We start from the raw sequence: 21,845 nt of genomic DNA on the forward strand, positions 1-21,845 counted from the left end.
GCCGGTGAGCGAGCGGCGGTCGCGGTGCCGCGGGAGGAGCCGCAGCCGGAGGACGCCGCATTATTGCCGTGAGGAGCGCAGCCGCCGCCGCGGCGTTTCCTTCCCTCCACCGTAGCCGGGCTCAGGTGAAGCCGGTCGGGTGGGGCGGTGGGTGCGGGTGGCTCCGGTTTGTCCCCCCTGGCGCCGCGCTTTCCTCCCTCCCTCGCCGGGTTTGGCGCCTCTTTGTCCGGCCGGGCGAGAGGGCTCCGCTGTTCCGCCGCTCTGCCGCTCCGTCCCCGTGGGACCCGCCGTGGTGGGGTGCTCCCCGTGTCCCCGCGGTGCTCAGGGGCCGTGTGTGCCCGGGGAGTTGCCGCTCTGCCGCCCGCACGCCCCGCGAACCGGCCTCCCGCAGGTGGGGTGGGTGATTGGCGCTCTTTTCCACAGGAGCCAGCTCCTTCCCCTCACAACTTCCCTCCGGTGCCCGGCCCCGGGGAGCAGCGGGCAGGGGCCGGCGGGGCCGGCGGGCAGCTGTCAGGGCTGCAGCCTGAGTCACGGGCTGACAACTCTCCTGCAGACACCGCCATGGGCTTGGCTTCCGCCCGCCCGCCCGGCTCCACTTCCTCGTTCGGTTTGGGCCAGGAGAGAGGGAGGGAGAGAGGGAGGAGGGAGGGAGTGACAGGGCAAGATGAAGCTTGCACTGGGAGCTCTTGCAGATAGCTTGTGCTTTCAGGCATCACCTCCAACCGAGTAGTAAAAGTTTGCCGGCTCTGAGTGGTATCTTTACCAACTTATCCTGGGTAGGTGTGGAAAGTAACAAGTTTCATAGCCCCTGAGCGTGGTGCCTGCCCAGGGAGTTTAATGAGAATTGCTCCTAATTTGCCTAAACACGGGGTGAAATTAGTTTTAAAAGAAAAACACGCTTCTGGTAATAAAGGGGGATTTTTCAGAAGTAAACTTAATTGGTCAGCAAACTCTGTATGCAGTGACTCTTTAATTCCACTTTCTTTTCCTCCTTACAGTTCCTTTCCTTCTTTTTTCCTCTTGAAGCACTGCTTGTGCTTTAGATCTTTCTTCTTCTGTAGTTTTTCTTCTGTGTCCTATGTTGTGATGTCCTGAGCCACATTCATCAGAGTGAGCTAAGAAGCTAAGCTTTTTTATAACTGGGCAGGTCTCCCAAAACAGAGTAATCTCTCAAATAATGCATAAAAAATCATGCTTCAAATCTGTAAAGATACTGTAGGTAGTCTGCAGGCCAAGGTCCATTTATAACTTGTCTGCTGTAAGGAAATACAAGGTTGCTTACATGGAGGCTGTTGAACCAGGGATTGAAAGATTAAATTACATTCTTGACTCTTGTATACATCTCCTGTTCATAAGGCTAGGTATGGTAAAGTTTTAACTCCAAAGTAACAGCCCTCTAATCAGTTACCTCCTCTGTAAAATGCTTTTGAAATTAGTCACTAGGTCACAGTGTGACTAAGTTCACTTATCGATGGTAATCCAGCAAAAATGGCAATGGTACGGCTGAACCGACTCATAGATGCATTGTCTGCATCTGTAGTGCTCTCACAAGGTTTCAATGAGATAAACAAATATTTTTATTAACTAGAAAGTTGTAATGGGGGGAAAGCAATTGGTAAATGTAAGTGGCACAGAAGGGTTTTGAAGCTGTTAATCACAATTTCCCCAACTGTATAAATACAAGATTTTATACTAGTCTGACCTTGTGAAAATGACTACAAGGAAATCATGCAACAGTTCCATATCAGGTGGAACTGCTGAAATTGATGTGTTCCATTTCTTGATAGCTTTGTTTATTGCAGTTACTCATAGTGTGTGCACTGTCTTTACAGAGGTGGACAGGCAAATTTTTCTGTAACTCTGAAGTAGAAGGAAAATTGGTAGTTGTGGGTAGAAATGGGGATCTGAACTTCTTTACTGACCTGAAACATCAAAGTGTGTGTGACTGGCACCAGGCTGGTGAGTGATACGGTTCTTCTTGGAATCTGGTGTCCTCTCTTGGGTGCTTGACTTGTATAGCCAAGGTCTGATTTTAGAAGACCTCTGGAGAAGTGTTTGCACTGCTGAGTACCCTGTGTATGTTTCTGTATAAAAAGGAAGATTTAATAATCAGGTTTTGTCTGCCCCAAAAGAATGAGTGAAGAAACTGAAGTCTTGTTATTAGCCTTTGTGTAGATAGTTATGGTATTTCTACCATGGTCCTGGGTTGGTTTTTGGTTGTTTTGTTTTGCTTTTTCTTTCAAGTTAATCTTGTAAGAAAAGAGTTGCCAAATGATAATTTCATCTCAAGAAATAAAGAATAAGATTTTAAAAATTATTTCCTCTTGGTAGATTTTGGTGTGTTTCTGAATGTTTTAAGAAGACAAATAGCTTGTGAGAGCTACACCATAATATTTTTAATTAATCTAATGAAAAAATAATGATAATAATAAAAAAACCCAACCTTGTCTGGTAAAGTCGTAGGAAAGAGATTAGAAAAATCTCTCACGTGGGAAGCTGAAATAATCTTTGTTGTCCAGCACATTATTTAGGTATTATGCAAAATGTTGAAGAGTGGTCAAGCTGTGTAGTTGGCGGTAGCTCTAATACTCACTCATCTTCTAGTTGAAAACTGCCTTGCAGTTGGATGCCACAGGTGCTTAAGTCTCTTTGCAATAATATTTGGCATTGCAAATGTATCTGCTACAAATGCGAGATTTGCATTTACCACTTCAACAAGCTATCTCAAAAACCCAAACCATTATTATCTTGGAAGGTCTTTAAAAATAATGTAGCAACTGTTTTAATTTAATTATTCACAGGTTAGTCGTGTGTCAGGCTATTCACATGCAGGTACGAGGGAGTGCATGTGTATCAGCTGCTACCTTTGTGAAAATATACTTCATTTGTACTGGGAGATTTGTCTGTGTGTACCCAAATTTCAGATTTGGTTCTTTTAATTTCCAGAACAAAGGAGACAGGACACGTGTCAGTGGTATTGTGATTTCTGAGCTGATTCTGCTCAGTCTTCCGCTTCCACCACATCCCCTAGGCCTGTGTCTCGCCCAGATTGATGTCGCTTATGGATTAGTGTGACTGTAATAGGGTGAGATTATAAGTGGACCCATGGGAGGTACAGGAACTCATCTAGTTAATGCAAGGTTTACTGAAAGGGGAAGTCAAAACTAAGGTTGTGTTATCCCCCACAGTACATCTCCTTTTTTGTGTGGTAGCTTTGGGTTATTGGGTAACGTGCTGAAACTAGCTGATGACTAGAGTGCATTTTAGAGGCTCAGAGTTAGTGTGCACATCTACTAAAAGGTGTTCAAAACTTTAATCCTCAGTGTATGATTTAATGTATTTTTGTTGGTTTGACTTAATAGTGCACTCAGTGCCCTCTAACATACATTTTTGTCTTTGATTTCTTGTATAAATATCTCGTTACTCTTTGCTTTCTTAGTTTATAATTGAGGCTGAGCTGTTTGCATGTTAAGTAGAGAAATTGTGTGCCTGACATTAAGTCTTCTGTGGGTTGGAACAAAACTGTAATAGCAGAGGATTGCCTACAGCAGCATTGTTTTTGCTGGCAGTTGCTCTAACTTAATGGTGGCTCGGTGACCTTGTACCTTAAATTTCTTTTCAGTTTAACCACACCATGGTTCTAATTGAAATTTCTAGTATAGAAAGAGATTGAAACTAGCAACCTGATTTTAATAGAGTATGCTGAGGCAAAAATACAAATGCTATTTCTGCCCTGGAAGCTAATGCAAATGGGTGTTGTCCAACTAAATGAAATGCATCAATTTACAAGTTCATCTTAATTATGGTTTATTCGCTTCGCTTTTTTCTTCAGTGGCTGTGAGAACTTGTTCAGAGTACTTGAAGTAATAATCTTAACACTAATTTTTCTTGTAGTCTTAGGCCACTGTAGTGACTTAACAGCTTCTGACCTTACTCCAGCCCAGTTGTGTTCAGCATAATGGGTTTGTCCCCCTTTTCAATTAATGGTCCTTTGGCCTGTTACTGTTCATCACAATATGTTGCCTTTCTGAGCATCCTAAAGAGTCTGGAGAAGTAGTAGTCTACAGTTTTCTGGTGATGGGGCTGTGATTGATTTAATTGCGTGATGCTTCTGGAGCTAGTACTGCTAAGTCATTTTCTTTTTAATCGTAGTGAAAGGGAAACTGGAAAATTGAACTGGCATACTTTGTCTACTGTAAAATATTTCTTGTAGAAGTATTACAAATGTATTGCTGCTGGTTTCAGAGAGGTGTAATGAACTGTAGTTCTGTATGTCGTATCTTGACTCTGTGACCTGTTTATGAAATTTATGCCTCTAGAGTTTTGTACATAGGGTTTGAATTCTGCTTGTCTTCATGACTGGAAATCTAAATTTCTTCTAATGCATGTATGCTGACTTTAGTGAGAGCAGTAAATAAAACCACATGGATGAGTGACTTCAGTAAACTCAGGCTAATAATTAATATATTAAGGGAAACTTAACTTGGAAATCCATATCATATAGTCTTCTTAACTGATGAATACTTCCATTCATCAAGAGCTACCATTTTAATGAGTCTCGGCAGGAAATCCATTGTGATATATGTCTCTGCACAGTACTTGAGTTGTGATTTGCGTGAAAGCAAAGTGGGCGTTCAGACTTGCAAGAAAAAAGGTTTAGAGAAATTTTACAGCTCTATTTTGTTAGTTGTGTGCAGTCAGAGGGGTTTTTTTTCCTTTTGGGCAACTTCCTGTTTAAAATCTAAGTCATAAAGCATGCTCTTGTAATAGTTTACTTCACTTTTTATTGTTTGTAGTGATGAGAGTACAGTCACCCGTGTTTTTCTTTAATGCTCAAGATTTGACCAGTTCATTTGAATTTAGGCTCTTTTAATCAACCTTGGATGTACAGTAGATTTGACTTTAGTTAAAGTTGGTTATGGCCAACAACCAACCTAGTTAGTTTTAGTAACAGAGTTGTTTTAAATGTTCAAGAAAAAAAAAAAAAAGAAACCTACAGCCAATTTTCAATTAAAAATTTAAAAATCAGTTTTTTTGCCAAATGTGATTGACTTAACTGAACTGTATTATAAGTATGTAGGTCAATTGTTAGTGAGGAAGCTCTTTTTGACAGAGACTATTACATGTAGGTCTGCTTGCCATTTAGTGCAAGAGATTCCAATCTTTCTGTGCCAGAATTGATAAAATCAATTATTTTGAAATGTGTGAACAAAGTAATTTTCATTGATGTACTATCAGTTTAAGAAAAATAAACCTTATCTTAGGATTTAGACATATTTGAACAGGTATAGGGTATTTAGATAAAAGAACTTCACAAGCAATACTGAATGTAAATCTGAAATCAAACCAGTGAGCTGGATTAGAAAGTTTCTGGCTAAGCACTTGTTGGTTTATAAGAAACTAGTTGGTTTATAAGGTAAATTGATTTTTTTGCACATTTTTTTTTTTTAATGTAGGTGAATAAAAATACTCTCAGGCTTCTGTTCTTGGCTATATCAGTCATAGTTTAAAATGTAGAGGAAGGTATTGACATTTTGCTTTGGGTTTTTTGGGTGATTGTGAGGATGGATAGCTGTGTGTTTAACAGAAGGGGAGGATTTGAGATGAAGATAACCGAAAGAGCAATTTAATTCATAAATTCCTCATTGCATTAACTATCTAGAAGGCAACTTTACTTCTTGCTTGTAAATGTATATGAAGTGGTCCAAGAAATGTTTCTTTTGTATTAGTGGAATTTTATTTTTTTTAGCAGAATGCCACTTAATTATATTTTATTCTTCATAGTTGTGGTTCAGACATTGCTTTTTTTCCCATTGTTCAGAGATAGAAATGGTTTTTTATCCCTTTCTGACATCAAGTAGAATGTATTCAGACTTCTCAGAATTGTTTAAATGGAACTATGGATGCAGATGTACAGTCGGCTACCTAAAATAGTTAAATAATTGGATACTTGAAACTGCTGTATTTCAAGTGGATGTGTCTGCATGAGGACACATGTGCATTAATACCAAGTAAGAGTTCTCTACAAACACAAAAACATTTTAAACTGTGACTTAAGATTTGTGACTTAACCCAGACAATAAAAGTTAAGCGAACTGGTTTATGTTGCAGTATGAATCTTTATAGCAGACACTAAAGTCTGTGACATTTCATTACACAGTAAATTATTGTGAATTGGTTTAATGGCCCTTTCCAAGTCTAATGCAGTATATGATGGGAAAAGTAAAATGAGAGCACACACATGGGGTGAGGAAGATGTATTAGTCATAAAAGAAGGATTGCCAATTTATTAGGCAAATTAATGTAACTTCTAAAAACTATCTACATTGTCCATGTAGCACTGATGTATACATGTGCACAGTTTATCTTCCACATGGTGGGAGGTAACCTTTTGTGTGGCAAATCCTAATTTTTTACCTTGTGGGCAGAACTATATTAATAAATTTTAGTTCTTTAGTGCTTGAAAAATTTGATGTAGACTTAACTGATAAAGATCACCATGTTGTATTATTGCTAATTCTATTAGGAAAAAGTGCAGCTGCAGTTCAGCTTTTGCTCATGTAGATAAGGAGAAGAGTATCAGAGAGTCACGGCATTGTTTGTGTTGGAAGGGACCTTACAGATCATTTCATTCCAATCCTCTGCCATGAGGGACACCTTTCACTAGGCCAGGTTGCTGAGAGCCCCATCCAACCTGGCTCTGAACACTTCCAGGGATGAGGCATCCACAATTTCTTTGGGCAGCTTGTTCCAGTGCCTCATCACCATAGCACAGCCATGTGTATGGTTGTGGACAATGTTGTTAGCTATGGTGGAAACACACAAAACAGTTTGGCTACTCCGTGGTCAGTGTTTCCTTATGTTATTTTTTATCCTTTTAGGGCAGAAAGCAAAACTTTATTGGAAATTTTCAAATTATATTTGTTTCCTCATATGGGTACCATAGAATGTCATATCAGTGGCCTGCCAAAAGGAGATAATTTTCTTTTTTTTCTCCAAAAAAGTATCTTGTATTGTCAGAATGAGAAAATTTTATATGGCAGATAGCCATGATTCTAATAGTCCAGGCTGTTTCTACTTGAAGTGTCCTTGCTTTTACTCATTTAAGATTGCAAGATGAGTCCTTTCTTCACCTCTAACACAAAAACCAATGTTCCAGGAGATCCAGACAGGGGAGGGCATGGTTGGGTGAATTCTAAAATCAGTGATGCCTAATGCTGTTCCTTTCTAAGGACTGATATATTTGCCAGTTAGAGAAGAAAGTGCACAGGTCAGGGAGGGAGCAAGCTAACCAGAAGACAAACTTGTGGCTGAGGTGTACAGACCAGACCAGTGTTCCTCTTGTGCTGTGCTGCACCAGGAGCTTTCTGTAGAACAGTCTTATAATGGTTGGCTAAGAAGCTGTGCCAGACCTTGAATGCAATAGGGAAATGTTGCAATCCGGATTTTCAGACTATCTTGAACATGATATTTATGAGCATAAGTATTTATAAAACAAATATAAATATAATAAAAATTTTAAAAAATATAAATATTTTCAGCCTGGCCTCCTTACACATCCTGGAATGTAAAGGCTATGTAGTTTTTTCTTCTTTGTGTAGGAGTTCTCATGTCCAGAAAAAGTCATTCTTCTCCAGACCTCTACCTCGGAGATCACTGTCATAAATAAGAGACTTCTTATTGAACTGTTATGTATTGCTGGAAGGGTTGAGAATCAAGCTTGGACCATGTAGAGGTGGTAGACGTCTAGGTGCCAGGTTTTTGCCTGCCATCCCCATAGCTGCTGTTTATGTGCAGCAGAATGATTTGAAATAAGAATAAAAATGAGATGTAGCAGAAGGCTGTTTGTACACAGTGCTAGTTTGGCACAATAGGTTGAGCTGAAAGTGTCTAGAGAAACTTCAGCTGCAAAGTAAAAATAATACCTTTAAAACTTACTTACTGGACATATTTACACTAATTCTTGGTTCTTTTCATTATGAACTGGAAGATGAATAGTAGTATTGATGCTGAGATCAAAGCAGTTTGTCAGTTAACATTAGCAAGAATAATTGTTCCTGTAAGATGACTTTATCTTGGCCACATACATGCTAAATATTTGCTTCTAAAAGGGTGAACCAGAACCATATTTTTCATCTCCATATTTAGGTGTAATTGTTTTATTCCTTTTTCCCCTCTTGCAATGAATTGAAACCTGGCATTGACAGAGATGACAGGGAGTGCGAATTGATGTATGTAGAACTACCTTAAACAGTGCCTGAGAGTTCTTGGCAGATACCTTTTTAGCCTTAAATCAGAATATTAGGGAGGGGATGAAAAGTGACCCTGAGGTATCAAAGGTTAAAACTTTCTAAGCTCTCGTGCAGTGTCTGTAGGGAACTCTGCATGCCTGATCAGAACTTACGCAGGCCATTATGCCTCCTGAAAACAAGTCTTCCAGCAAAACAGCTTGAACAGCAGGGATGGGCTGCAATTTTCTGAACTACAGCTGTCTCCTTAAGTGGGATTACTTTGCTGAGTGGTCACGAAGAATGTGTTCTCCCCCTGGAATGTTTTCCTTGTGGGCACTCTGTCTCTGGAAGAGGAATTCTCTCCTCTGCTGAGAAGGCATGTACTGTACTCCACTAATGAGAAACAACAGTTGCAGAAAGTGTATTATGCAGGATTGTAAACTTTGAATATTTATTCAAAGTGAATGGGGTTGGGTGGCAGCCAGCCTAGCTTTGTCATGCTAAAGACTGGACTTGAAATCAACAGAAGGCTACCCTCCCCCTCCCTAAATCGGTGTTTGGTGTGTTTAAACAGAGTGTGCAGAGGCTTCATAGAGCTGATTAACTGTATTGGTGCCATCTACATGGTAGTGTGTCTCTGTGTCTCCCTGAACTCCTAAGGTGCAATTAAAACAGAGGCAAGCATTCCCTCCCTAGCATTAACTTAGGGAAGCTATGCCTGCCTTTATTTGCCTATAACCCACAGTGGTTAATTACTGCATGCAGTGTGGTTGCCCAAGATCGTTCCTGTGCTTCTGTAGTCCATGGTAAAGCCTGCACTATCCTGTTTTCAGTCTGGTACCTAAAGTAGCCTCTTCAGATTGGCATTAAGATTTGTTAAATGTACGTGTGCCGTGCTTGTAGGACTGTTCTCACAGTCCTACTGTATTTGAACCCAGTGGAGAGAAAAGGTGACTATTAAGTGGGATGTATGTGGCTTTGTGGCCTTTGCACTTTACCATGGGAAGTCCCAGCTGCCAGAGCAAACTCCCTCTCTCAGGTGTTAGAGTAGAATACATGCAAGTGCTGCTTCACACATAGCAGAGTGGTGCTTGGCAGCTGATGAAGAGGGCTGGACACAGAGAAACCAAGAAACACTTGTTCCATGTTCAGTATTCTGAGGATGTGTGTTGGGTACCTTTAGGCCACTTGGAAGATGCAGAATGTCCTTCAGTTTCTTTCTTTTGCCTTACCTGTAGTCTGTCCAGTAGGTCACTTTGATGCAATAGAAGCATCACTTATGCATTAGATAATTTGATTCCTCCTTGGTTCTTAGAGCCCCTCATGGAGAGGGCACTTTAGTGCTCTACCTTGAGTTTAATTTACAGTAATAAACAGGGTAGCTGGCAAGTCTGGGCAGCACTACAGTCAAACTGAATATGCAACAATAATTGCCAGCAAACTGCATTCCAGTTGTGAAATAAATCTTTCAACAATGTATTGTGTGCGTCAGACTGTGACTAGAGAGGAAAGCAGTGAACTACAGTAAGCCTAATAGCAGTCATTATGAGTCCCGAATAAGCTGAAATAGAAGAAATGAATCTGCATGGCAGCATTCTGAATGCAAAGGGTAAGTGCAGCTTGGGGGGCTGCCTGTGAGGGGGTGTTAACTGTAGGCTCAGGTACTTGTCTGGTGTATTCTCTCGTGGGATCACTGAAATTCAGGATTCTTGCATTCAGCCTGAAGCATCAAGCACTGGTGTGTCTCAATATACTGAACTTGAGAAATAAGCAGATATAACCTGTCCATCAGTTCAGCTTCCTGCCAGCTTTTCCCTTTCCTTTCCTCTCCGCCTCTTCCTTGTGATTCATTTCTCACCCTTAGTGATTTAAACTCTGTTTTTAGGCGTTGCTTACAAACTGGAGCAGTTTGGGCTAACAAACCTTACAGTTTTCTTTTCTATAAACATACTGGCACTTGGAGATGTGGAATGTCAGCCTAACCTAAACAAATGAGATCTGAACAGTTTCTTAGTGAATACAAGGGAATTATAGGAAGATTTTTATTGGTGGTTTAGGGGTTTTATATCGTCGATTCATGGTTACTGTAGCTAGCTTGGCCACTATAGTCTATTTTAGACTAGTTTAGTCTAGCTTTCTAGCTGCTCTTAAATCTGATTTGATGAACTGTATTCAGCTGGCTGGGGAAAGCGAAATAGTTGAGGTGCAGGAATAATGCAAGTATTAGCTATTCAGATCATACGCTTAGCAAGGATTCCCATCATATGAATGTTACTGACCAAACCCAGTTTGAATCATTAGCAGCTTCTCAAGGTCAGATTATTTTTTAAATTTTTGTGTATTAGCAAATAATCAAATTTCTTCACTGAGGGCAACTTAGTTGTACCCAAAATAGGGCCATAAGAGAGACCAGTACCTATAGAAAGGTGCACTCTGTTCTATGAAAGGGCCTTTTGTCTTGTATTGCACCCTCTGACAACCTGCTAAAGGTAAGACAGTTTGGAAAATGGTGGAAAAGTTCTATTCCTGAACTGCTTTTAAAAGGTGAACTCTTTAAAGAAGGGGAAATTAACTTGTAGTCTAAATATGTTTGCTATTATTGTTCATTCTTTTTGTCACCCTTTAGGGTAGTTCCTCTTGCACTGCAAGTAGAAAGGCCACTAGGCAAACCATGTGGGAGGATTGTTTAATATGAAATCACAGAAAATTAGTAACAGTGTCTTACTGGCGGATATGAAACAGAAGAAAACTTCCACTAATTATCCACTTAAGACCCTTTACATACAGGCTCAGTCTTACAGCAAAGTTCTGAAGTGGTGATCTGAGTTGCCAAGGAGTCTGTGCACGTGTATGGCTATTTTGCATCCTCTGTAGTGCAGTATTTCACAAACTTCTCGTAATTTGTTAAAGTAGGAAAACAAAACAGTGTTTGAATAAAACTGTCTATTCCAGTGTAGTAATGCAGCTTTGCTAGGAATGAGGCTGAAGCCAAGAAAGAACAGTTTGGGGATTCCTACTTTAATGATGGTTTAGGTAACTCAAACTGGAGGTATTTCCTTGCCCAGCCAGTGCTTTAATACTTGTGTGACACTTTAACTCTTGCCATTAATGTTCTTATGAATTCTATTTCTACTTCAGCTATTACCTCCATAGTTCAGTAAAGCCCAAGCTTACCTTACTGAACAGTGGTTCACTCCCAGGAACAGTTCTGTGGCTGCTGACAGAGTAAATGTCTGGGGGGAATGGGGAATGTAATACAAATAAGTATTGAAAATTAAATTGCAAATAGGTAATGTTCTGTGCTTTTTGCAGTTGCAAAACACTTGTAATTGAAAGAAAGAGACCTTAGAGCAGAGGTAGTTTTTAGACCTTTCCAAACCAGATAAAGTTTGTTCCCAGGTTTATGGGAAGCACTTGATGCATTAAGTAGAGAGTGTGTGAAGTGTCTCATAATTCCAACCTTAAGGCTATGAAATTGCAAGAAACTAAGGCAAACTTCTGTCCATATGTCCACTGTATTCCAGTGAGGGTTTGGAGTAATTATGCCTAATTCAAAGGTAGTGCATGTCATCTTAAGTTAAATCCAGTGCTTGACTTGTTCCTCTCAAAATAATCTGTCTGCTGGGAAATATATATGTCAACAGGGCAGTTGGTACTATTTTTTTAAGGTTGCTCTACATACTGATGTCTTGGTCCCATCCTATTCATGATTGTAGAGATTGTGTTGTCTCTATCTGTGGCTGTATGGCATCTTTGTGGCAATTATATAGTTAGTTAAATGGCAAAGAATGTCTTTTGGACCCTAAAATAATGGAAAATGAGCAAAGTTTGACCAGCCTCTTCCCCAGACTGCTATGAACCACAATAAGGGAACATACTGGGTTAACGGGGAAGTGACTGTAGTATGTCATTTTTGGAAACAATACTAGGAAGGAGGCATTTAAACTCAAAACAAGGATGGTCTGTCTTCCTTCTGTGTTCTTTGGTTGTCTTGCCTATAGACTGGCATCAAAAAGAATATTGTTAACGGTATTTTCATCTGGCAGTTGCACAATAGCTATGTAAAGATAAATGTCCTTGTCCTACATAATTATCTACACCCCAAATGCAAACTACCAGGCAAACAAATTGCTTCCTAATTTGTTCCTAAAACAGCAATGATTTGCATTCATTGTGAGTTGCTCTAAGGCTGTAAGAGCTTACTGGGCTTGCTTCCTTCCTTGACCACTTTAAGGGATTTTTAGAAATGCCCAGTGAAATGCAGCATAAGCTAGGAAAATAAGTTTAGGAGACCATGAAATGGAACTTGCTGAATCTGATTCCTCTGGTACTGTTCTTGTGGAGAAGACAAATTAATGGTTGGTTTGTGGTATTGCTAGTTTAGACGCCCTGTGGGTTTGAAGTCAGCCTCAAGAATAGCTCTAATGCCATGTTATCTTAGCTTGAGCCTCTAGTCATCTACTACGTGAGGATTCTGTTCTGGAGCACAGGAGAGCTAGTTTAAGATGGTGATAAGAAGGCTGCTGCTGCCATTCAATAGGAGAATTTTCAGGTCTGTTTCAAGTTTGAAGTGCAGACCCTTTTTGAATCTCCTCACTACTATTTGGTAGTACTCAAAGTATTAAAAGTTACATTATATATATTTATATCTACAGTATATTATACTATATTAATATATATTTAATATATAAAAAATATCTTAAACTTTAGTGTTTGGTGAGATTTTAGAATAGCTGTTAGGCTATTTCTCATCTTACTGTGGAAGTTGTTTTCAGCCCTGAAAATAAAAAGGTATAGATGCTCTAGAATGATCTCTTGCTGGCTGCAGAATGCACTCTTGTAGTATGGGAGATAATTTGGGGTTCTCTTCCTGCAAAGAATTTGATTAACCTCTCTGTAACTATTTTCTTTCCTTAGTTCTCCCCAGATCTAGGACTGACTGGGGATAGATACCCTTTGAAAGATTTCTTGTGGTCTTAGCTAAAAATAGTCTTTAACCTAGAATGTATCTTAAGGTGTACTGAATGCATGCATGTACCCTAGCAGCGAGGATGTGAGGACTGTATTTCAGTGTAATAAGTGTAGGACACTTCAGATGGCTGGTTACTTCGGATTCCTCAGGAAATGATGAAACTGAATCTAGCTGAAGCCTAGTGCCTCTGTGTCCTGCCTGATTATAGCCAAAAAAGGCAACTGGTTACATTCTGGGAGTTGCATAGGCAGGAAGCTGTGTAATGGAGGGTAGAGCACAGCTGTTGCCTTGCCAAACCTGATACAACTCTGAACAATTGAATATTTTTTTTTCCTTTTCCCCCTCTTTCCTTCCATTCCCTTTTTTTAACCCTTTGATTACAACCTGCAGATGATACTCTGCAGTGTCATGAAATCCTAATGTCTTCTGTTGAATTCTTGGTCTTACTTACTATATACTCTGTCAGGCTTGCTGTTATAGGATGGTCTTGGAGCTCTCCCGACAGCTCAAGTTTTTTATGGCAGCCTCCACATTGCTGCATCTTATCTGTACAACAAATCTCGTTAATATGTATCCATTAAAAACTAGTTTTCAGGAATAACATGAAAAGCCAGGGAGGAGTTTCTCTGAGAATCGCCATTGTGGTTGAGGTGGAAGTGTCCCTGTGGGGAAAGAAAGATGAGGTCAAGTGTGGAATAGCTGCTTGGCATATCCTGTAAGGCTTAAGACAAAGATTTTAAACTCAAACTAAAGGAAGTGATTATTTATAGAGTGATTTTTGTCTTTGTTTGCTAAAGAATTTTTGACTGTGAATATATAACTATCCATACAGTCTCTGGCACAAAGTTACATACCACTTACAGTGATACATTTGTTGAAAGGAATTTCCCTACACGCTTACAAATTACTGGTGTTGGCATTTGTGCCCATCATTATTATGGCTGATGTTTTTCTGGCTTCATTCACTGTTTGCTAATGCTGGGACTCTACATCTATTGTTGTTCTCATGCATGTTTTGGGAATTGAGCTGCTTCTGTCCCGCTTTCAATACTTTTTTGTCTGGAGTGTGTGTAGTCAAACTTCACTTACTTGATTTGCCTGCTGGCTTGTAAATATGAATTCTGTAGAAAAGTTATCCATATAGCTCCTGATAGCCTTCTAGGACACGAGTACTCATATTTTCATTTCCTGTTCTTTAGGTGGTCAAGAGCTCTAGTTTCTATTCAAGCTATGAAAAACATATATTGAGGACACTGGTATCTTTGTGAGGAAGAATTCAAGAAGTAATGTTTATGGGATCTTGTAAAGAGGCTGCTGTTACATGGCTAATGAGCCTTGACGCACGCAGTCCTTTTCTGATTGAAAGGACTTCTGAATGGCACTAATAAAATTGCTGCCTTATAAACTGGAAAATCCCTGGCGGTAGTGTTCTGGTTTTGATGAAACACTAAATCTAGGGTGCCATTTTTCAAGTATGCAGCCTAAGTCTCCCTTTCGTAGGGATGAAACTCTCTCCTCTATCTGACCACAGCTTCATAGAAGGATGTTTGTAGAAGATATTTAGCTGTAAAGTTTCCTGATTTATTCTGTTACTATCTTGGAGATATTTTGCTACAGAACATCATCTAGAAAAAAAAAAATTACATATATAAACTGGCAGGCTGGGTATTACTACTAAGCTGGTGATGGAAAGTATCTAATATCAGTCTTAACTGGTGGCAAATTACTTACTGGCTGCAAATTACTGCTATCTTTTTAGAAGCAAAGTGCACCCCAAATTCTAGGCTGGTAGCTGACGTTTTTGAGAAGTTGTGTTTTTTGATCTATAGCTTATCAGAATAAGGAGATAAAAGTGCTGATTACACATTTAGGATTTGATTTCAGAGCCAATATCTCTACCAAGCAGAGCAGTGAAGGGTTAATTTTGACCTGCATGTTATTGACAGTGTGTATCTCATGATGCTATGAAGATTGGCACAAATTGTTTGGTGCTTGCCACTTTAATATGCTTCCTCTTTTCTGCCAAATAATGGCTTCCAAATGCTTAACGGTCAGTGTTTTGTTGTAGGTTTGGGGTTTTTTTTAAAACTGCTTGCTAGTTTGATTTTTTTTTCATACTCTTGGCAAGCAAAACCTTGGCCTTATTGGAAGTTTGACAATTTGAGCAGTGCTTACTAACATGAAATTAAAGGAGGGAGAGGCATGCTCTGATGACCAGGGATTCAGAGTACTTAGCATGTGCCTGTCTGCCTCTAGGAATTCACAAGTCAATTTGAGGCTTCAAAAATAACCTTTTTCTTTGTTTCCCCCTCTCTTTACAGGTCCCCAATTGTAAACCACAATGGCGCAAAGAGATGCGGATAAGTACCTGTATGTGGACAAAAACATCATTAATAACCCCCTGACTCAGGCTGACTGGGCAGCTAAGAAGCTGGTATGGGTTCCCTCAGAGAAGAATGGGTTTGAGGCAGCTAGCCTGAAGGAAGAAGTAGGAGATGAAGCCATCGTGGAACTGGCAGAGAATGGGAAGAAAGTGAAAGTAAATAAGGATGATATCCAGAAGATGAACCCCCCCAAATTCTCTAAAGTAGAAGATATGGCAGAGCTGACGTGCCTGAATGAGGCTTCTGTGCTTCACAACTTGAAGGAGAGATACTACTCGGGACTGATCTATGTAAGTAATCTTGTCTGTTGGGGCAGGAGTTCCTGATTACATACTGTAATTGCTTTGCTCCTAAATGTGTATGTTAGCCTTTCATTGCCCCTATACACAACTCATCAAGTGACTTACCTTCTTCCCTCTACTTAAAATTTTTTTCACTAAACCATGCCAATCCCCCTCTAGTTAATGTTGAAGCTTTCAAGGAATGCTATGGTAAATCTGGCTTTAATGTTTTAGTGTCTTTGCTTGCAGGATGTTTTGAATGCCTTTTAACTTTCTCTTAGCAAGACACAGGAGCAGTTGGATAGTGGTAAACAGGGAGTCTGATCTGAATAAAATACTAATGATAATGATAACAACAACAGCAACACAGTCCTAATCCACCTTGCATCTGAAATGTGTTTTCCATGTCTGGAGCTTCAGTGGGAAAGAACACCAGTGCCAAGCTTTTTGTGTGGCTCTCAGAGCATCTTACTAGAGAAGGACCATGTGTGCCTGCATGTACTTACAAATAGGAAATGTTCCTTTTCTTTCCACCCCCAAATGGAAAAGATCAGAGGTTCCTGCTTTTTACTGCTGTGTAAATAACAGATACCATTTATGGGACCAAAGGTCATACCCAAAGAAGCAGGCAGCAGCCACTTCACTGAACACCAAAGGCAATAAATAGGGAAAGGTGGGGAAGGAGACTTTGGAACCTTGACCTGGTTCTTCAGTTCCCTTCTGATTTCCTCTTCTTGTTGCCTATGTTTAGCAAGCAGATGTTGGTCATGCTATCTTCTGCTTTATTAATACTCTGCAGTTATAGAAATCAGTTATTAAACTCACTGGTAATGTAAAGTCTGTGTGCAGTGACTGGTTAAAACAGGACTAGGGAGAAACTCATGACTTACTAGTGCTGTGTCTGTTCTTCTGCAGTGACATGAAGGCATACAGATGACTCCTGGAGAAATTACCAGAGAATATATGAAGGATGCAAGGCTGATATAAACTTAGTGTGACTTCCACAGTCTGATGTCAGAATTTGAGAGCTAGTGTGTTTGGAGGCTGATGTAGTTTATTATTCTTGTAGTTAACTTCTACCTTCTACTATTGGTCAAAATCTATTCTCAGATGGGAAAATATTGGTATTCAGATGAAATAGGATATGGAAGATCCATGAGTAACATTTTTAGAATAGGAAGCACTGCTAGCTTATATAATAATTGTTGAAAATAATTCAGCAGTGTCTCAAAGTGTCTGTTGCGTGCTGTGCAATGGGCTGTTTCACATATCTTGCAAGATACCATCTGAAATTTCAGACATAGTCTGTGACTAATTGAGTTCTTTTAATTGGATTGTAAGAAGATTGTAAGATTTTTTGGTAAAAAATCTCCACACCCTTCACCCAAGCAACCCTTGCATAGTATTCCTCTATTACAGAATCTTAGTCTTGCCAAAACTGTGTTCCTGTGCACTTGTGAAATGGACTGATCTCACCTGTCAGCAGTTCTCAGCAAGTCAGGAGATTAATGGGAAGGCTTAAAATACTTTCATTGCAGTGGCTGTTAGTTGATCATTAATCCGCTTGAAGAAAGGGAGTACACGCAATGCATCTCCAGCATAAATGTCTCTGGAAAGATCACAAGCATAGTTTAGTTCTGTTCTTCTACATCCTTTCTTATTTGGCAGCAGGGCTGTGTGTTTTTTATAACTTATTGTCTTTTTTCCATTTTATTTTTTTATCTTTATTTTTCTGTCTTTCCATCCTGTAATATGAAGGGGAGAAAATCTTATTGCTGGTGCAGGCAAATTTTGAGTGAGGAGTGCCAAACAGTTCAAGAACTAAGAGCCAAACACCAATTTGCTGTTTCCACACATCAATTTGTTCTGCACTGAGGTGACTTGCTAATAGACTGGTTTTCAGATTAACCCTTTCTCTTTGGAATCCTTTATCAAAAGATAATTTTCAGCTTTTGTGAATAATTTTTGCTTACCTGAATTGCTTTGTTTGTATTCAGTGTGAAACTCAAAGCTCAGTCGTACGTGTTCCAGTTATTTTATTGAAGTTAACTGTTACTGGGAAATAAATTTTCTGATGCTGTCATCTTTGTGCCATGCTGCAGATGGTCCTTTCAACTCCTCAGAGCTAGTTTAGCAGTTAGAAAAATAAAACTTGTTCCAGTTTGGCGTGTGTGTCACTTGAAATAGTTAGTGAAAGATAATGCCAGAATTCTATTTTGAGATAGTAATGTCTGAGACAAAGTACTGATTTCCAAGCCAGCTATGCTTATAATAGATGAGCCTTTCAATTGGAACCTTGGGTTCAATTCAGGGATTTGTGCATATAAGTATTTATTTGTACTTTAATAATATGAAGATAACTCTTCTTGTGGTAGGGCTGGCTTCTGCTTATTAATACAATTCAACTTGCTTCCTGTATGAAACTGGCAGTGGGCTCAGTCAGCAGTCATGACTTGGTGGTCGTACTCAGTTGCTTATCCCAGTCATGATTAATTACCCCTCTTTATTTATTAGACAGAATTATCCCTTCACACAGCTGAGGTCATTCTACTGCATGGAAACTTCCCTTAGGTATTTCTCCTGGCAAGCAGAATGCTGGAAGGAGGTGGTAGCTGCTTCTTGCATACTTGCTTCATGGCTTCATCACTCTAAGTGAAATTAATGTGTTCCCTTTTCAAAACTGCTGCTCTCATCCATAGGGTGGCTTTAGTTGTGCAGTCTACTTACTTGAAAAGCAACCGTTCTAATTTGTCAGCAGTCGCAGCTATGAAGAGTTACACATACACAGCTAAGAAAACTCTACATTCCTTGTGGACTTGTGTGCACTGTGAGCATGCTACTCTTGCTTTGACTCAGAGTAGGACAAAGAGACAGAAATGTCTTCCACCAGTGTGGTCAAAGGTCAGGAAAGCATCACCCAAACTTTCAGCTTTTATTCTGTGCTGTGCAAGTGCTGTCAGACTTGATGAAGAACTAAAGCTGAGGCAAAAGGAATTGACATTGCTGGCTTGGTTGCTGTAAACTCCTTAAACTGTTCCCTTCAAGCACTACCTGAAACCTAACCTGACTACAATGTCTCATGGAAGCTTAGCTGCCTGGAACTTTAGAAATACTGTGCCAAAGGGTTTTTAGCCAACTTTAGTTTTCCACTTTGGAAAGACATTTAGTATTTTCTGTAAGTCATTCAAATATTCCTCAAATATTTTAAAAAAATGAATAGCAAAAAAAGTAGGTCTGGAAGCATATCTTGATTGTTTATATTGGGATGTGGAAAAGAAACCTTAAATATCTATGAAAAACTTGCTTCCTGGAGGACATCTGTCTGAATCTATATCTGAATCTGCTGCATGTAAGAGTGGACGTGTTACTTAGTGTTAAGCTAGCATGTCGAAAGTTTGAATATAAGAGCACAAACTGTGTAGTAGATGCTATTTTCATCCTTCTGATCACTGCAGAATAATCCTTACCTTTATCTAGCTAAGGAGCTAAATCTGATTAAGTACTCTCTGTGCTCCTTGTGGAGAACTCTCTACTGCTCCAAAGCACTCTTTCTTCATTGAGCAAACAATAGAAGAGATCTTGGCAATAGAAATAAAAAGTGCCAAATGTACTGTCCTCTGGTAGCACTGGAAGTTGCTGTAGAAAGCTGCTCCTCTCCAGATGTTTCAAACAGCTGCTTCTAAAGTTTTCAGGGAACTAGGATAGCTCTAAACCCCAGGAGCTGGGCTTGGAATGCTATTCTTAGAATATCTAGGAAATATCTAAGAAGCCTCTGCTCTTCTTTTTCCCTTTGCAAGTAAAAATGTTGGGTTTTTTTTNTTTTTTTTTTTTTTTTTTTAGGTTCTCAGATCTCAAAGTTTGGGTTTGTTTTTTTTTTTTTAAAGAAACTTAATATTTTCACTGGAAGTGTTATTTTGACAGTTGTATTCCATTAGAACTGTGCAATTTAAGCCAGTGGAAACTAATTGAAAAAATGAAGTTTGCTATCGTAGATAATGAATTAACCATTTGATATGAATTTGAAGTAAGCTTTGGTGTATATTGCTGATTCCTTTAGCATGGACTACTTTAGAATTGTTTTCTATTTTGACTGGTTCAAAACAATACTGAGATTTCTAAACATACCTACTGAACATACTATACATTGCTGACCTTACAATTTGAATCTAGTTCTAGTCCTACTACATTATAAATCATGAAAGTGTTCAGGCTTGGAGGGTTCAGGCTCAGGAGGCCATTTAGTCCAGCTTCCCATTCAGAACAGGATAGCACTGCCTTAGGCATAATCCAGCAGTCTTGAAAACCTCTCAGGAGTACATTGGTCTTATTTTTATTTTTGTACCTATTTTGGCTTGAGGTTTTATTTTGTTTAGTGATCATTTACTAGAGAAGTCCATATCAAGCATGAGGCAGAACATAAAATGTTCAATTCATTTTGGAGCTAAGCACCTACATTAGATAATGAAATGGCACTTGACTTTGAATATGGGAAGTTTGAAAGGAAGAAAAGCCAGTCCTAGTGGACTGTTAATCAGCTGGGGAGCCAGTGATATCAGCTTGACTGATGGACCAGCTGATGCTCAGTGCACACTTGGAAAAGTTGAGTACTGCTCAAGGTTATAGGACTTTAGCTGTTCCTCAGATTTTAATACTGCTTAGTGGGAAGCATGCCATATGGCATCACTGGAAGAAGTACTTTAAAAAGCACTGTTTGATTTGTTTGTTTTTCCAAGTAATTTACTGTTAAAATATGCAACATTTTTAATTTCTGTCTCTATTTGCTGGGGTGTTTTCTTTCTAGACCTACTCAGGCCTGTTCTGCGTGGTAATCAATCCTTACAAGAACCTGCCCATATACTCAGAAGAAATAGTGGAGATGTACAAAGGCAAAAAGAGACATGAAATGCCCCCTCATATCTATGCCATCACAGACACAGCCTACAGGAGCATGATGCAAGGTGAGTGCTGACTGAGATAATGACTCTTGTTGAAATCACAAATCAAGGTTTCAGTCAAAACACTGCAGGAGAACAACTCACTGCTATCAAAAGGCGTTATTGTCCTTGCTTACAGACACTACTTGGTACCAGCTTTTGTGTTCAGGTGAATAGCTTTCTCCTGCTCTAGTGGATTGAAGAACCTTATAAAAAGTCTGGTGAGAGCTAAATTTGACATAAAGAAGAGGCTGGTGTGAATGTATGGGGTTCAGAGAAGCAGGCAATGAGAACTGAGGTAGAAAATTTTCCATCTCAGTGATGAGCCTATGAACTGAGATGGCTGTAGGTGGACAGGTATGTGTATTGTTTGATAGAGGCTTGTAACAAAAGCCAACTTAAAATCCAGTTGCACAATCTGGTTGGGGGGAACAAGCTTAGTATAACCTATATTTCAAAGTGTGGTGGTCAGTGGTAGCTTTACTGTCAAGACTTGTTTAGACCTATTTTGCTTCACATTATACAACTGTGAATCAAGAGTACTATGGATATTATCTGCTACCTGTTTATTGCTTAAGACCTTCTAAATATGGTACTCTGAATGCCCTGTGCATATTCCTGGTTCTGAGAGGTGTTTCAGAGAGTCAGTGGTGGCGAGTGTGATGCTTGGAGAGGTTCAGGTGTGGAGATATTTTGTGCTTTACTTCCTGTTTGTACCTGGGTTTTCTGAGGAGGCACATTTTGTAAGGTTTAAAGGGTGTAAAGGACAGTTTGATTTGGCATGCCTTTATGAATGTTACTGCTCCCTTATTTTTTGATGCCTAGAAATGATTAAGGTCTTTCTTCCTCCTAGATTTTGTCACTAGCCTCACATTTTTGAACGAAGTCCAGATATAATAAAATCAAGCTTTAAAATTCTCATTAGTCTCAGTTTGAGTTCTGCTTTTCACCTGCCCTTGCTACCACTTGCACCTCCAAGCATAGGAGGACTATAATAATACAGATTCCCAGAGTGGAAAGAAAGAAAGAAAATTTCTATTCAC

General features: G+C 39.5%; 1 protein-coding gene across 1 annotated transcript in view; it reads left to right on the top strand.

The window, feature by feature from the left end:
- Positions 1-6: 6 nt before the first annotated feature.
- MYH9 (myosin heavy chain 9) overlaps positions 7-21,845 on the top strand; it is a 69,898-nt gene continuing 48,059 nt past the window's right edge. Inside the window, exons 1-3 of the mRNA XM_015628283.2 lie at positions 7-125; positions 15,525-15,877; positions 20,670-20,826. Coding sequence (XP_015483769.1) covers positions 15,545-15,877; positions 20,670-20,826 — 490 coding nt within the window. The 5' untranslated portion in view covers positions 7-125; positions 15,525-15,544. The remainder of the gene's footprint in view (positions 126-15,524; positions 15,878-20,669; positions 20,827-21,845) is intronic.

The sequence above is a fragment of the Parus major genome, chromosome 1A (genome assembly GCF_001522545.3).
Source record: "Parus major isolate Abel chromosome 1A, Parus_major1.1, whole genome shotgun sequence".
Taxonomy (NCBI): Eukaryota; Metazoa; Chordata; class Aves; order Passeriformes; family Paridae; genus Parus; species Parus major.